Source organism: Ammospiza caudacuta, chromosome 14, assembly GCF_027887145.1.
Source record: "Ammospiza caudacuta isolate bAmmCau1 chromosome 14, bAmmCau1.pri, whole genome shotgun sequence".
In the NCBI taxonomy this organism is placed as follows: domain Eukaryota; kingdom Metazoa; phylum Chordata; class Aves; order Passeriformes; family Passerellidae; genus Ammospiza; species Ammospiza caudacuta.
The window spans coordinates 2,296,351-2,314,405 of NC_080606.1; the positions used below are offsets into that span (position 1 = coordinate 2,296,351).

Here is an 18,055-nt window from a genome sequence, read left to right on the forward strand (position 1 = left end):
TTATAATGTCTATTTTTATAAAGGTACACCAACTACAGAAGTTTTTATTTTTTCCATGCAATATCCCATGCAACTTGCCTCAGCATTCTGAGGATCCCAACGTTTAATGTAGAATTCTGTAAATATACCAAAATTAATTACAAAGATTTTGCTACACTTCTCAGTACAAATTCTTTCCCCAAAAAGCCCAGTCCTAAGGAGAAGAGGAATATCTTTCCTGTCTGTAAGTACACACTTAGAATCCTGTAGTGCTGGAATTAGAAGGGATGTGTGAATACAAGCAGTGTCAAAATACAAAGGATACTGAATGAAAACCCACACCTCTGTAAAGGGAAACAACTCATTGTAATTTGCACCTCTTTTGCAAGCATAGCCCTTACAAATAGCTCACTGCAAAGAAACCCATCCAAAATAAAAATACAGCGAGTTCACTCCACAAACTGCAGCTACACAACCCAGAGAGGCAATTCTAAAGTCCTAGGGTGTGGCTTAGTTCTCCTGTTAAGAACAAGCTGTTAGTAACAGGATATAAAGCCGCTTTCAGAATCATTTTTCTCAGAGGGACACGAACATTGACCCGGGGAGCATCCGTGTGTCACAGAGCAGCATCGGGGCACTTCTGATTCACAAACTTAACAACCCAGATGTCTCTCCCTGCTGATTTCCCTGGCCCAAGCTGCCAAGGGAAGCAGACTATAGCCAGCAGCTTCAGAGGAAGGAACCAGCCTCCTTTCAGGCAGATAAAGGTTGGCTTGAAACAGAAGCCAACAATATTCCTGGGCCTAATCAAAGACTTTTTTCACTACTTTTTACAGTCATTTTCTTTGTACTTCTGGCACCATCTTTGTTAGGAAGATTTATTGTCTGCTTTTTAAAATTTATCAGTTTGCAACGGCCACCAGATGAAGGGATCTCTTAAATCACTCTGTATGGGGAGAGTGTGAACATGTGTCTTACAGCCAGAGCTTTAAAGTCTCCCATTCTGGAAAACCTCTTACAAATCAACAATGTGAGGAACATTTTTGAGACGTTTATACTCCAGACATGCTGTTTACAAGGTGCTCTATATTTTGAAGTTATTGAATTGCAATTATTCAAATTGACTGTATCTGTGAAAGACTAAAAAGGAGATTTTTTTAAAATATTTGAGAAATTAAGAGAGTAACAGATTTATTTGTTGATTGATAATACCTGATGAAATAAAGGTTTCAGACAAGAAGAATGCTAAACATTGCTATTATAGTTACCACTCTAATTTCTTTTAAAAAGGTCGATTTACTTAACTATTTAAGTTACAAATCCAAGCAACTGTTGCATCATCTTACAGGACTGGGATCACTGTTGAATATCAGGGCAGGATAATAGGAGAGATAAAAGTTCTCTGAAAGAGAAAGCACCAGAACCAGCAGCAAGGTGGGGTTGGTCAGCCCTTCATTTGAATGTAAATGTAATTATGAGGCAGGCAGTTGGGCTGACGTCAGACAAGATCTTGGTAAACCATTACCACCAGCACCTGGTAACACAGTTGATAATAAAAGAGGATGAAGTAGAAGATTCCAAGCAGAGTGGCATTATTAGAGAAAACCAAACACAAATATTTTTGAGCAGTAAAAGAAGACGCTGAGGACCAAGATGTTGTGACGCCGTGTTTACAGTTGGGACAGCCATGTACGTGAGCTCGCTCTTGGAGAAGGAGCCCAGCATGTACCCAGGACCTGCCAGGGCCAACAACAGCCTGCCCGTGCAGAACTTCGTGTCTGCCCCAGCCTACTCCGACTACATGGGATACCACCCCGTGGCAGCCCTGGACAGCCACGGGCAGCCGGCGCCCGCCTGGGGCTCCCACTACGGCCCCCAGCGCGAGGACTGGGGCGCCTACGGCCCAGGCCCTTCCAGCGCCGCGCCCGCTGCCCACATCAATGGCTCGTCCCCTGGCCAGGGCTCCTACAGCTCTGCTGACTACAGCTCCCTGCACCCCGCTGCTGCTGCTGCACCCTTACCTCCTGTAGATACAATCCATGCCCAGCAAATCTCTCCCAACAGCCAAAGGCACAGCTCTTATGAGTGGATGAGGAAAACCGTGCAAACCAACACTGCTGGTGAGTGCAAATTCAACTTTCAACCTCAGAAAGCATCTTCTGCTATCACTGAGCTTAGAAATAATTAACTTTACTTGAAGCACATAGGTTGGTGGGTCATTTATGACATTTATTTAGCCCACTGCTGTTTAATGCAGTTTTAACTAAATTTATGCTAGTTTCACTTTCTCCCATAAAGGCTTTCTGTGGTTGCTGTAGTGGAATGGTTGATGTGGTCTCAGCTCCAGGGATCCCTGTTGGAACACTCTGTAAAGCATTTTGTGTGATAACATGATAATCATGTAAAAGTGATGATAATCATGGAAGTGTTATGGAGCAATGCAGCAACATTTAACACTTACAGACAGAAATACTACATAGTTATTTTGTGCTGCAGGGGAGATATCAATATAGAATCAGGTTGATCTTTTTAAACTTTATAGACTTCTCAATAATTATAAAGAAAACCATGTGCTCTGATCTAACTGCAGTGATTATGTAATTTTCTGCAATTTTCCTGTGTCTCATATTTTTCTGCCTAGATTTATTAGGTGAGCACAAATATTCCTAGAGAAGCAATCTGACTCAAACAATCAGCATAGACTATTTTGTTTGCAGATCACATAACTCCTTGGTTAAGCTCCCTTTTAATTTAATTTCACATCAGTTTTCCTTACGTGCCATAATTTTTCAGCTTCCACATTTACACAATTAAAAATCTCTTTTCTGCAAGTGGCACTCACTGATGTGCCTGTTCTTGCCTGCCAGATGAACGTTTCCATGTATATTCCCAAGGTGGAAACTGGGTGTAGCAAGGTTTGCTAAATCTGTGGTTCAGGTTAAAAGTAATAAAGTGTGTTAGAGAGCATCAAAGAAATGCTCGGAAAAAAGCAGAGCAATTACAATTGGAGCAGTCTTAGAAAACACAGAAAATCTGCACTGCTGCTGCAGACAGAATCCTCCTTCAAATGGTTATTACTCAGGAGCAAAATTAGCCTGGTAATTGTTTCCTAATTATAAAGCAGACACACATTGATTTGCCTCTGTTACTAAATATAAAATGCCTGGTGAACATTAGGATATCACAGTGCTCTCCTGCCACTTGGAGCCTCTACAAAGGCCTTCAAAGCCAGGCAGAGTCAGTCTGCTGTCCTCCTTCTGTATACTCATGTAAATCCCAGTAACTTCATTAACATCTTTGGAGATTGCCAGGTGTAGAAGTGATGCAAGACTTGAGTGTAGATCAAATTCAGCTGAGACTACTGAATGTCAATGAGGCAGCCCTGGCTGTGTCATGCTGGCACAGAATTTTCAATGTGTGGCATTTTTGAAGAATAACATTCTTAAAGTTTAACACACTTAAAAATCTAAATCCTTGCTTTACACTTATTGAACAGTCTTGGAAGACCCTGAAAAGTTTCTCATTCACTTGTCCAAAGTTACAAAATATATTTGCAATTCAGAGGCACTGTTTTGGGTCTAAATTCATCTCTAGTCTCAAAAGTGCTTACACAGGATTTACTCACATTCTGAAATACTTTATGAACCACTCAGGACAGGTGGAACAGAGCCCATCAATATCTGCATGTCCTGAGGCTGTGCATTCCTAGAACCCAATCCTTTGAAGTGTTAAAAACAGCCAGGACTTCACAGAAGTGAGCTCAAGGCATCAACCCACCTTAAAAAAGGAGATCGTGAGAGTGAAGCACAAATATGGTAACTGTGCAAAATAAGAAAAGTACCAAAGACATTTAGCTTTTCATTGGTATTAAAAAAAAATAAAAAAAAAAAAAAAAAAAAAAAAAAAACCCCAGGAAATTTTAATTGGGTCACAGAAAAAATTGTGATAAATGGAAGAGAATTCAAATAAATTACAAAGCTAAAATTATGCGTGTAACTGCTCTGTACCACCTTATCAGTGTTTTCTCTAGAAGAAAACTGACTTGATGCCATTATAACCCCTCTTTGAAACACACTTGCTGTTTTTCCTTATTGCCATAATGTTATATGGGTTATCAAAGCAGCTACTGGTTCCTCTCCTTCAATGTTATCACTGCTTAATAAAGTTCATTGCTTTAAAATCCCAGAATGACAGCCCTAAACTCTACCAACACATTTCTGTGCATAAACATGTGGATGTCCTTAACTCCACCAGGGTGTACACACATCAGTGTGTGTGAGCAGAATGGAGTAACAGAAACCACAACACATCCCATTAGATGAGAGAGCCTCTTGAAATACTGTGCTAAACACAGTAGGAATTATTTTGAGTGAGGAGATGTCAGTGGGAATTTTTCCTCTCTGTTTAGACTCTATTAAATACATTACATTCTGTTTCAATATTCTTATTTAGCATTTGATACAAAACAAAATTAAATTGCAGGTAAAGTGAAACAAAAATTTACCTGATCAAGTCAATCTTCAGGATGAAACAAGATCAAAGCCAGAAGTGCTCTGTCCTTTCAACAGATAAAATGTGATTTGAAATGAAACATCCTCTGACTAAAGGACCGTAACTGTATGTTCAGAACCAACCCTTGTTTTTCTTCAAACACAAAAGCATTGCAAATATACAAGGCAATAAGACATTTTTAAAAAATCAAACATGGAAAGTGGGCTTGGTAAAGAGACCTTCCCAGTCAGGCCCTCCAAGTGAGGAAAAGAACATCTAAGGAATTCCTGATAATCAGATCCTGCTTTTACTGAAAATCTACGATAAAATCTGCCATCCACTTCAGTTATGCTGGAGCAGAACTTCCAATTATCTTCTAAACTCTGTGTAATCAACAGCGTAAGATGTGTATTTTCTGAGAGCAAGAGAACCTTCAAAGTGTAAAACTCACTGAAAAGGTATCTAAAAGGCCTAGAAAAAGGTTTTAAAGCTTCATATGACACTTCCATCAGGGAGTGACCCGTCTCAGAGAGAGAAGGGTCTTTAACAGGACTAAACAAAAGATCAACATGATTTTCATATGTTACAAGCTCAGCCACAGGATTTTTTTCAAAATATAGCCAAGACATCTTATGTCTTTGTTTAAACAAGCTGTGATGTACAAGTAATTCAGATTACAGAACAGCAGAAACATGGCCAGAAAGCAAAACAGAATAGCAGGAAAAAAGGCCAGGCCCCTGCTTTAATGCTAATTTATTTTTCTTTGTAAATTAGTTGTGACATCTATTTTCCACTGGCCTACATTGTCTGAGGTTTTGAGGCCTATCTGTCATATTGAGGCAACAGACCCTTTTAACACTTCTCTTTGCTTTGATATGCAGTCTTGTCTCTTCCTTCTCCCTCCTTTCTTCAGGAGTTATATTGCCGGAAAGGGTGATGATTTTCACAGCAAATAAAGAGGCCTTCTCCCAGCTTTATTGTCTTCAGAAGAAATACTCTGTGAATTTTATGACCAAGGGGAATGGGGAAAACTACTCCTTTTCTCCACCCCCTCAAATCATGGTTATATTTGCTGATTATAGAGAGGCCGGAATAACCTTGTTGAATTTTAACTTGTTTTCAAAGATTCCCTCTGACCCCTCAGTTTACAAGGAACCTGAATATCTATACTATTGTTAGCATTAGAACTATCACTGAGGGCAAATATTTCAAAGCCAATGATTTGTACCATGAAAAAAAGTAAACTCAGTTGAATTATTTAGTCCTGCAAATTTAGGCAGGAAAATCTTCTATGCTGGAAGTTGAAGTGGCAGAGGATTTAGGAAAATATCTCTAATTATGCTTATTTCAGCTATGTCTACCTTCAGATAAAAATATCCCAGTCTGTCCTCGGTGTCGGTCCAAAAGTAAAGAGAACTGAGGAAAAAGTATTCCTTCATCTATTTCTGTCCCTTTTTCTTCTGCTAAGATGAAAGCGTCTGACATTTGTTTAGGGCTTGTAAATTCCAAACCAATTGGCTTGTGTTTCTGAATGTGAAAGGGGTTCTTGATAAGATCTCCTTGTCGCTCCTTTGTGTGGCGTGTGCTTCATCTTAACACCTCAATGGATTTTAGGGAACCACTTTAAAGGAGTCTTTGTCCTACAGTTTGTCCCAGAAAACTCACATCAAAAAAAACTGGGAAGATCAGAAGAAAAAAGGAAAACTATCTAGTTGGTTGTTGAAAGTGCAAAGGAGAACAAATAAGTTGAAAACTGATCTCTCTGGATTATTATTACATGAAGAATTGCTTAAAAATTATATTAAATGAGAGATACATTCTAAACATTTAATAATGCTTCTCTTAATAGTATTTATCCAATATATCTAAGAATATTTATTTTATACATTAGAGAGAGGATGATCCTGTAATCCCTTTACAAGATTTTATTGCCTCATCTTACAAATTGTTAATTACCTCCAACTGTAAAGGGAAGCCCAGCACAGAGTACCCTCAGGGATATCCTGCAGGCACTCAGCACCTTGCAAGACTGGACCTTTTTGAAAAAGTACATTAAATTATTATTGAACTTCTGAATTTATCCTAGGGCCACAAGAAAGGAAAAGCATTTCAACATTTCTATTAGGACACACCTTTGTGCTACAGAAGCAATCTTTAGAAACTCAGATAAAGAAATAGGCCACAGTACAACTGCACAAATTGTGACTGAAGCTCAGTCTTGAAATGCTGGGTATTTATGTTCTCAGAGACACAGAAGTCACTTCACTGAGCACTGCAATGAAACCCCTCTGAGATTAATATAGCCAGCACCAATTATGTACTGCTGTGAATTATTTAACATGCTTCAGGGTGTTTAGCACTTAAGAGCTTCACATTTAAATCTATGTTTACAGGGAGGGGAAATAAAGAGGGAAAGACAGTTATGGTAACCAACAGTCTGTTACTTCACCCTGCACCTCTGTACCATAGAAAGCAGTCCTATCCAAGTGTCCTGTAGTTTAATTAATGTCTGGGAAATGCCTGAGATGTTTGCAAGCTGCTATGGAAAATCCAACTCAATCTATGAATAATCTTTCTTTTCTAACCAGGTAAAACAAGAACAAAAGAAAAGTACCGGGTTGTTTACACAGATCACCAGAGACTGGAACTAGAGAAGGAATTTCACTGCAACAGATACATTACAATCAGGAGGAAGTCAGAACTCGCAGCAAACTTGGGACTCTCTGAAAGACAGGTACAGAGGTGTGCCCTCAGATGTGCCCACAGTGCCCAGGCACTGCCAGGGACAGGCACAGAGAGCACCCCTCAGGTGTGCCCCCAGCGCCCAGGCACTGCCAGGGTACACAGCAGCAGCCATCTCCTGCCTCTCTGCATTTGACACAGACAATCCACTACACAGCCCCACAGTTAATTTGACAGAACCCTCCAGTTATATGGAACTCAACATTAGGAATCAGCTCATACTTTAAAAAGTAGTTATTCTTACTTTCTAGCTTGATGCCATCTGGAATTTAAACAGTTCAGCTTAACAGGTCTTAGCTATGGTCCCAAGAGTTACAACATTCATAATTTTATTTCTTCTTAAAATCACACCAAGTAATGGCCAGCAAAAAATCCAAAGCATTTGATATATTTCAGCTGTAAGACAGGAAAGTTAAAACTCAATCCAATGAGATATCTAGGGTTTTTTTTTGTTACAATATATTGCCACAATTTCCACAGGCCACATTCTTCCTCTGTCAGATTTCAGCATATTCAGGGGGGTTTTACAACCTTGGATTTTCAAGTAAGGATCTCTTTTTGCCACTCATGCGTGTAGCCCAGACTATCCATCCAGGGAATGTTCAAGTGCATATTTGCATCATTGCTCCCTTGGAGAGCAGCTCTGCCTTCACTCCTGTCTAGTACATATTTAATGTCTGTCCTGGATAAAGCCAGGCTGCTGAGCAGGGCACAGGAGCCGTGTTAGCCGTGTTCATACAGACACCAGAGCAACTCAGGATGAGAATTCCCTAAAATCCCTGTGTGGGAGAGCATTTCTCTCAAGCACAGCTCTGCAGTGTGTGGAAATTGTAACTGTTGGATCCAAGCCTCCAGAATTGCAATGGCTCTGCTACAGCTGGAGGAGAAGGGCACATTTGGTGATACTGAATAAGTCATCTCATTTAAAAACCAGATCATTGCCCTGAGGTAAATATTAACTAGACATCTTTCTTCTTAGAATTTTACAAGCTTTTGTTCTTTCTAAATATACACATTCAGGTCTCTGAAAATGTTCCTCTTTCAGTGCTTTCTCTGATTCTCCACTCAGTCTGTGGAAGAGCAGGGAGCAGAGAGGGACCAATGGAGGCTGGAAATGTAGGAATGCAGAGACAATCAGTGGTGTTTTAGGATCAAGCACTGGGATTTTATAAATATATTTTAGTGCCCAGACCCAAATAGTGCAGAGTGCACTGCACAGACAGTGAGTGCTCCCAGGCAGGAACAACAAAACCCAAGTTTATCATGGATGGACTAAGTTTGTCACACAGTGGGATAGAGCTGCACTGGGAAATTTTCAGAGAACTGCAATTATGAGAGATTTGCAAGCTCCACTTTAATGTTCTGCTGATTTAGAACACAGACATGCCTGGAGTCCCCAGTGAGCCTGCAGAAAACCAGCAGTTTCCTTTTACAGAGCTGCTGCTCCTAATGCCACCCCATTTTTACCTGGAAAGTTCCTTCAAGTATAATAGAGACAAAATACATAACTGATCAGCATTTCCACAGGACAGACAAAGCTAAATGCTTCTTCATGCCAATACCAGCAGGGTAGTAAAAAATAAATATAAATCACTGAGATTTTTAATACAAAGCAAGAGTACAACTTTCTATATTGTACAGTATTCAACACGCCTCAAAGGCTGTAACAAATACTGTGAATTAAGAATACAGTTAGCAAGCAGGAAAACAAACAGAAGTTCCTCCTCATTCACACTTTCACATAAGGAAAGAAAATAGAGATCCTTAAAGTAGATTTTAAACAGATAAGTCTTTCACCTGCACAATGAGCCTGGGAAATTGACTGGCTTTAAGTAATGCTGATATATCTATTTACACACATAACAGTACATATGTATCTGCAAAATACATGTTTAAATATATATTCCAGTAATAAAAACAGTCAAAACTTCTAAATACATAAGAATATATATACACACAAAAATCACTCACAACATAAATGAAGAAAAAGAACCCTCACTACTTGGCTTTGAATTAATCTGTAACATAGATAATAAAGAAATCTTCACAATTAATCCATAATTGCATCTTCATAAATTATGACACTGGCAAAGCTGAAATGATGAACTCTGTGGCCTGAGTCTCAATGAGTTCATTGATTTCTGTGTTCCTAAATATAACACTGTGTGTTCGCTTTACACCAAGGGCCCAAGAAAAATAAGAAATCAAGAAAGAAAAAAATCAATTTTCTATTGGTTATTATGCCAAAAATTAATACAGAATAATGTAAAAACTTTCACTGCACAAATTAGGTATTTTGGTTAGTGGAGGGTTTTTTGGTTTGGTTTTAGCTTTGGGGGTTTTTTTCCTCATGGCTTTTTGTTTGTTTGCTTTGGGTTTTGGGTTTTTTAAATTGTGGTTTTGGACCTACCTACATTTCCATTGCAATGATTACTGTAAAAAGTTGAGCAGCACTTTGAATTAATCAGATATCATTTATAATGCCCCAGGTGAAAATCTGGTTCCAGAATCGCCGAGCAAAAGAGAGAAAAATGATCAAGAAGAAAATCTCGCAGTTCGATGGCAGCGGGGGCTCAGCTCAGAGTGACTCTGGATCACTCAGTCCAAATGAACTGTCAAATTCTCTGTTCCCACCACCACATGCAATAAATGGATTACAGCCTAATGACATTCATCAAGTCATAGTTTCAGAATGAACAGAGGGAAAAAACCAAAACAGGAAAAAAAGGAAAAGCAAGAATGGATTTCTCCACCACTGCCACTGCTCACCTTGGAAACTCAACTTCCCAAGGGACCATTTTCATTTATCTGCCTTCAGAGTGCTGATTTCTAAGCAGGAAATCTGAGCCTATAAGCAAAATATTTTAATTATTGCAAAAATTTCAGGGACTTTGTGCTGCTAAGATTCTTTTTTTGGTATCTTTGCTAGCAGGTAATTTGCTTTAGACACTGACACAAAGAATGATCCAGCTGAAGATTCAGTACAGGTAGTTCTAGTCTGATCATCTATATACACAAAAAACTAAGAGAACTGATTATAAAATAGAGTCCTATTGCAGAAGATATAACCATCTGGGTGTGATTGGTTTGTTCCATTTATATAATTAGAGGAAACTGTAGATGTTAATAAATATTTACACTTAAATGGACTGAGAAGGATGCTACTTTTTGAAAACATCAAAACCATTTAAAACACTTTTAAATGCTCAAGGACCATAATAATGTTGCTATACCAACATACTATGCATTTAATTAAATAACACAGATCATCTCTGTCCTATGGAATTGTATTCAAGCAATAGTGAAATACAGAATATACCAAACCTGCCAAGATTTGTTCCACTGTAAAAAATGCAATTTCTCATGTGCATTAGGAAATGCCAGAAAATTTGGAAGACAAGTATTACCTCAATCTTCTAGGACTGCACATATTGCTCAAAAATCCAAGCACAAATGGAATGGAAACAGAACTGTTACTACAAGCAAACCACCAAAAAGCAAATAAAGAATTTGCTTGATGTCTTTAAAGATTGGAAGTGAAACAAGAACAGTCTCAGGCCACTGATTTTATCCCTGACACTTATTTGGGGCTGAAGACAACAACTCTCCCAAAGTAGCTGAGAGAGTATTTTGAAGCTGTCACCTGCAGATGAAATGTTTAATGAAAAGAAATGTTCACTTGATGGGCACTCCTGAAAGAGCACAAATTAAGGAATGATCACAGTGGGGTTTGCTTTAATTACTGCTCCATGTTGGCAGGTGAGAAGGTAGCAATGGTATCTGAGAGACAAGTGATGAGTCTGGCAAAAGCAAAGAAAACCAAAAGCACTAAAAAAATCCCTAAGCCCTTCAGCTGTACTGTTCTTTGGAATTTCTTAAGATGACCTTTTTGCTAGTATAGAAGTAAACAGCTCTATTGGGAAGATTTAATATTCCTGAAAATGTCAAGGGGAGCAAAGGTAATAAAAAGGGAGAAAAGCAGAACACAAACAGAAAACAGCATTATGAAAATCATGCCCCACATATTTCAGCAACATCAAACTCTTGCTCTCAGAAACAGCAGAATAAATTCTGCTTTTCTTTGTGTCAGTGAGCATCAATAATGCACTGAACGCCATGGACAGGACTTGTCAAAGCTCTCAGCATCTGGATTCAAAACATTAGATAGCAAAGTTGAGGACATGCCTCACCATTCCCTGTTTATTTTAAAACAACTCTGTTAGAGTAACTCCAGGAAAGCAGTTCTGTTGGCAGTTACAAATATAACACTCATCAGAACTAAATTCTGAATTTTATCTTTGTAGACATAAATGTCTCAAACTAAACTAGGAAGAAATGCTGTAACATAGATTAAGACCTTACTGTAAACATTTTGTGGGTGGTTCCCCAATATATTTTCTAGTCATCTCCTATCATATGGCTCAAAGAAATGGGTGTATTCTAATGCAAACAAACTGTAAACAGAAAATCTTGTGTACATAAATAATTATAAAACTCAGCCTGATGAGAAATTGAGCCTACATCTGCTTGGCTTTAGCTCAGGATCTCCTAAATCTGCTCACTGATGTTCCAGTGGGATCACAGGGACATTATAGGAGCAAGAGCACACTGTGGAACATGCACACACACAGCTGGTTCTGTTCACATCCACAGAAATGCACATGTGACACACACAAGCCTTTTTTCTATGTTCTTCAGTGAAATAAATCTGGATTTTTTTTCCTTGGGAGAGGAAGTTTCCCCTGTTCCATCAGCCCCTCTACCTGGGTTGCCCTTCTATACATGAAGGATGTAGAGAATAAAATAATCTCTCAGGAAACTCAGACATACAAGAAAAAAGGGAAGTGAACCTTTACCTCAAATCGGCAGGCAGGCCATTTCTATGGAAACCAGGAGAGGGCTTTTGTGAGGCTTAGCAGTGGCACAGAAATGGAGAGAAAGAAAACTTACAGTTTTCAGATTTTTTTCTCTGATCAGATTTTATATCAACAAGGAGGAATGGCAAGTACAGCTATAACACACAACACATCATTCATTATATTTGTGTATTAGAAATGCATTGCTTCAGATTTCCCTCCTCATTTATGATGAAAATGAAATGAAACACAGATATTTACCAGGTTCACATTCAATGTATTCAAATCATCACTTTGCAGACTCTAACCAAGCTCCAGGCAGTCAGGAAACACCACCCTTCCCTGGCAAACTGCTCAGAGCAGCCACTGAAGCACTGACTGCACTCAGAACAAGCACAGCTAATAAAGAATCACTGTAAATGAGCCCATTTTAGGTGTTTTTAGAGTTGGAATGGGATACAAAGCACCTCCTCTGGCATGTTTAATATCAGTCTTGTCAATAAAAACTGTTTCTCTTTTTCATGATCTTAATCCCAAATTTTATCCATCAGTTGTGTTTTAAATGTATCCCAAGTAAATCTTAATAAATATTTAGGGGAAAATCTCTTTCATCTACTAGAAAATTATCTCTAAGCCTACAGAGTGGAGTAGATTATCTTCTCTGACTACAGTAAAGTCAAGAAGTTATTCCCTTTATCTGTTGCTGTGCATAACTACCCCCAATATGGATCATAATGTCCCTTTCAACCTAAGTGCAGGGGCACAGCTGGTTCTCAAAATAATCTAAGGAAAAAATTCTTAAACTCTTTAAGACTAATCAGGATATTTTTTTGTAAACTCCATCAGAGAGTGATTAACTGCAGTCAGAGTATCAGCTCAGGAGAAGCCAGTGTCCTGGTTTAGGGCAAATTTTGGAGAAAACTTTTGAATTGGGATGTTTTTAAAGAAAGCAAATCTAAGTGGTTCTTCTTTTAATTGGCTTGGGAAAAGATTTCTTTGGAGAAAAAGGGGAAAATCCTGTTCATTTAATAGGTAAAGTATTTACTAGCATAAAAAATGAACAATACAAAACAACCAAACTTCTTGCTGTTTTGAAGACATGACAAACATGGAAAGTCTTTTTTGTGAGGTGCAGCTCAGCTCACTCAGTCTGTTATCAGTCCCTGTGCTGCTGGAATGCAGCATCTCAGGCACAGTGGGCTACAGGTGAGAGTTTTTGGTGTTGTTCTGGGTTTTTAGTCTAAAGCAGGTTTGAACAGTTCTAAGAAAAAGAAAAGCCACAGTTTGGGGAACTTCTCTGCCTTAGCTAGCAAAAAAACTCACTAAAAAGCAAAGGAGAGCTCTCTCCTGCTGTCTGCTGCAGCCAACACAGTCTAGGAGAAGTATGCTGGGGAGCAAGTACAGCTTCTGATAACAAACTGAGCTTCTTCTTTCTCCCTTTGCTCTCTGAACCAGTTTTAGAGGTGCAGAACTTCATATCTAGCATGAACAGACAGCTGGGGATACAAGCATCATAAAGTCACCTCAGGACAGCCAGAGAGAGGGGGAAATGGCAAATAGCTCAAAGGAAATCCTTACCCTGCCTCTTGCAGGCTTTAGACACTTTATCAGAGTGCAGCTATGCCATGAGCCAGAAAACATCATCCCAAACCAAAATATAAATGGAGCGCTTCATGGTGGCACACTTGAAAGGGCCATTAAGGACTCCAGGCCAGCCTGGCACGAGCCCATCCCTGGTCATGCTCTGCCAGCATGGGAACACGAGATCAGGATGTGCCCTTGGATGGAGGCACCACAGACAAAGTCCCTGCATTCCCCCATTTTCTGGGCAGCTGTGTTTGACTCTTCAGCATTGCTCCTGTGAAGGAGAAACCTCAGCAGATGTGATCAGACCCTGTATTTAAATGGATGAAACACTAAAGGATGTAAATAACATTTTTCAATATTTGTCTTTCTTCCTTTGAAGACTGCTCCAAGGACTTTAGTTATACTCTCCCTTAGCACTGTTAGGCAATTAAAATAATAATAAATCAAATGCCATCCTTTGCACCCAGTGGGTCTCTTCTCCAAGCTCTCCAAGTTTCCTATTTTTCAGTGTAGGTAAATAGAAAACCATCAGTGTTTGAATTCAGCTCTGCAAGGTAGTGAGCCCCTTTAACACCATGCTGATATCAAAAGAAAACCCTGCCATCACACAACCGTCTCATTCCAGCAGGCAGCAAATCCCTTCTGACATTTATCTGAATCATCTGGATTCTTATGAGAATCCTGAGAGGTGCCAAAGCCTTGGCAGAACTGCCCTCCTCATCCCACTGTCCAGAAATGCTTCATCACAAACTGCTCCTGCTGACACTCAGTGTAGCACCACAGGAAATTTGCTTTAGTAATTAGCTTCTAAATATTGATCAGTGGGAGAAAATAAAGAAAAATACAGATGTGCCCTTAGTTACAGATAGCTTAGACTAGAAATGGGAAAGTAGCTCATTATAAGATATTTACAATATCAGTTTACAAAGACAGAATAATTAAAACCCCTAATTGGCTGTTTGGAGGGGTCATCCTGGCCCAAAAAAAAAAACAAAAAAAAAAAAACCAACCAAAAACCAGGGTTCAGAAACTTGACAACCTCTTGAAACTGAGATGATTTTTGAAAATTTATCTACATCAGGCATTTTCAGTATAGGCAGCACAGAGCTGCAGACCCCTGCACAAAGCCAAAACCTTTCCAGACATTAGAACATATTTGTAGCTCAAAATCAGTTTTACTGAATCTCACACACAACTCTTGGCTTGCCTTTCTTCAACAGAAGAATATGTCCACATTTGCCTAAATTCCACATTTCTACTTCTGAACAAAATAATGGGAACTTGCAGTGAGACACAAATCACCTTGGGATAGAGTTTGCATTAGTTAATCAGGGTTAGTTTGCATTTGTTAATGAGGGTTTGTCCACCAGACTTACAATACATGCTCCAAGAGTAATTCCCATTATCCAAAAACCTCTTCCTGTCTGAAATGAGGGGATTCTGAGAGCCAACCTGACATCACTTGTTGTATGTTCCTCCTCCTGAAGAATGCCTGGGTGGGGCTGATTTGTGTGGAACAAACAGGGGAAAGGACACTGGAAGAAGACTCAGAATCTCTCAGGCCCACATTAATATTCCCTTTCCATGTGCTCCCAACAGTGCCTTTATTTAATACTGTGCTTTGGTTTAACTCCTGGATTTCTGCTCTTTGTGCTTCATGCTCTATGTAAGAACACTTCTGATACCAAGAAAAGAAGTGATTTGTGTGGATAAACATTGCCAGAGACCATCATCCTTCACAAATCTTTCTGGTTTTATGGCATAGTAGTTGCATCAAATAAACAGCATCCTAAGGAAGCACTGAAAATGAAGCTTCCATTTCTTCCTTTGAAGCCATAAAGTTTGTAAGTCATGGTGAAAAAATTCCCTGTAGTATTTACTTCTCAAACCCAATACTAAACAGACATTCTTTAAATACAGACATGGGACACAGAAGGTGGTTTTTCTAAAATAGTCTATGGTCATTGTTCCTAGGGGAGAGAAGACACATAAAAAAAAAATCTACTGCAACTTCAGCTGAACTTTGACTTCAATCTATTATTTAAAAGCACAAGTTGTTATATATGAAGCTGCTATAGCAAAGTACCTTTTCCAATTAAAAACACTTATTTTCTTGGTTTGTTAACACCTCAGAGCCTCGTTATAAAGAGGTCACACGGGAAGTGATGCTTCATTTTACACTCAATTCAGCAAGTTATTGTACCACCTGCTTTGGAGCTTAATGCCACATCACATGCGTCCTTCTGGCACAAGGTCCATTGAAATGTCTGTAACTTTGGTTTGTTTATTAAATCAAAACCCAGCTTGCAGTAAATGGAGGTTTTTCAATTAAACACAAGACTGTGCTGAATGTGTTCCTGTTTGCTACACCTTGCCCTAACAGCTGAGTGTCACCACTGTCACGTTGAATGTGACAGCTGACTATCCTTGCAGACAAGTCAATGGGATTTATTTCACTTTCCAGCACACATTCTGCTTGTCCTTTGCTCTTTCATCCTTGAGAAAATTTCAAGACATTTTTATTGGAAAAACACTGAACACATGCAAGCGCTGAAGTGTCCAAAGCCAGGCTGGACAGGGCTTGGAGCAGCCTGGAGAGTGGGAGGTGTCCCTGCCCATGGCTTTAAGTCAGTCCCCTTTCAATCCGGCCCATTGTGTGGTTGGATGGCCTTTCCCACAGACAGCTCACCAGAGCAGCCATCTACCAAAACAATCTCAAGTGGAAATTAAAGCCCCCAATGTAAATGCACAGCATCAGAACTATCATTTCCTCCAGTGCTCTCAGTTACAACACTCACCTTTTTGGTTTTCACACCACTTAAGGCAAACATCCAGAATTTAGCTGACAGTAAAATAATAAAGACCAGTATCTTATTAATACCCCTATATATAACTTTATTTCAGTTGTTTCAACACTTTCTTTTCATTGGTATGAATCTATATAAAGACAAAGATCAGCAGAAAAAAAATCAGATCCTTAAGTACAGAACAATTTTCTCTTTTTCTATCATGTTTCTAAACAGATGCATTTTCAGTATTTAATCAATTACTTACCTTCCCTGCAATTTACTGCAATGTTCAACACTAAATAAGAAAAAAGTATTTTGACAAAAATAGGAGAACAAAATTTTGTTTTATAACAATTTGTCTCTTATTTTTTTTCTCTAGCTTAGAATATGATTTACCTGCAGCTCCACATAAGATGGATAATGTGCTGAAGTAAGAGCACGCAGCAGTGGTAAAACTGTAGCTCATAAAATGTTACTTTTGGAGGCAACAAAAATTTTCACTGTCGAGTCATCTGCATTTTTTCTGCAGTCTAGAAACTCCTGAAAAACAATAAAGATGATTCATGAGGGAAGTAGTTTCCTGGAAACGACAGACAGGGATACAGACCCATTTTTTACCTCATGCAGGAGGAGGTGAGCTCATTCCTTAGAGTACCCACAGGTCAGGAATTCTGATTTGTACACACACCAGAGCCAACACTTCATAGGAGCCACGCTAATACTAAGAAGGACCAACCCCCCTCATAATATCATTTTTCACTCTTCTATTGCAATTAGAAACACCAATAGTTTTTGGATTATTTTCCATTTGCAGTAGGTGAGTAATTAAGTGTTTATTACCTCAATAATAGCTTACACCTGTGTGCTGATAGGGGCATTCCCCTGAAGTATTCTAAGAGATTTTTTTCCCCAAAGTTCTGCTGTTCCTATGTGGATTTTCTTCTCTCTCACCACCCCATTACTGTGCACATAACTCACTTTCCAAACCCACCAACAAATCCCAAAACTCCGGGAAAACTCCACAACCCCCGCCCTCCCTCCCTCATCTTCACCTCAGGCGTCCCGGGGAGCGACACAGCGGGCAAAAACAGGAGGGGAAGGGCGGAAAGCGCTACCTGGCTGTTTTTATTAAAACCGTCACAGAAACACACCTGGAAAAGAGGTTAAAATAAAGGAGGATCAGCAGCTGCCCCCGCCTTCCCTCAGGAGCCGCCCCTCACGCACCTGAGGGGCGGGAAAGGGCGCGAGCGCACCTGAGGGAGGCGCGCGAACGAGTTATACATGCGATAATAACAGTACAGATATTCAGGCACCTTGTACGCCGAAGTTCAGGGGTGATTTGAGGTTTTTTTGTGGGGTTTTTTGGGGAAAAAGTGAAAATCCAGTGAGGTTTTTTCCCGGCTTCCGCATAAGCAGCAAATTAAAACTCCCCTGAGGAGCCGCTCGCGCACCTGAGGGGCGGGAAGGGGCGCGCGCACACCTGAGGCGGGGGCGGCAGGAAGGGAAGGGAGGTCGGGGCAGTTATAAACTCTACTAACGATAGCAGAGGTATTCCGCTTCCGTGTGCGCGAAAGGCTTAGAGCGAGTCTATGAACACAAGTTAAGAGTTCA

At 39.6% G+C, this 18,055-nt stretch overlaps 1 protein-coding gene across 1 annotated transcript; it reads left to right on the top strand.

Annotated features, from left to right (window-relative positions):
• The first annotated feature begins 1,666 nt into the window (after positions 1-1,666).
• CDX4 (caudal type homeobox 4) lies at positions 1,667-9,908 on the top strand. Its single transcript, XM_058814267.1, has 3 exons — positions 1,667-2,099; positions 7,059-7,204; positions 9,702-9,908. Exons 1-3 carry the CDS (start codon positions 1,667-1,669, stop codon positions 9,906-9,908), a joined length of 786 nt encoding a protein of 261 aa, XP_058670250.1.
• Positions 9,909-18,055: the final 8,147 nt, after the last annotated feature.

Coding starts and splice junctions, on each gene's coding strand:
- CDX4 (XM_058814267.1), top strand. CDS start 1,667: ATGTACGTGAGCTCGCTCTTGGAGAAGGAGCCCAGCATGTACCCAGGA. Junction 2,100..7,058: donor CGTGCAAACCAACACTGCTG/GTGAGTGCAAAT, acceptor TTTTCTAACCAG/GTAAAACAAGAACAAAAGAA. Junction 7,205..9,701: donor TGGGACTCTCTGAAAGACAG/GTACAGAGGTGT, acceptor ATAATGCCCCAG/GTGAAAATCTGGTTCCAGAA.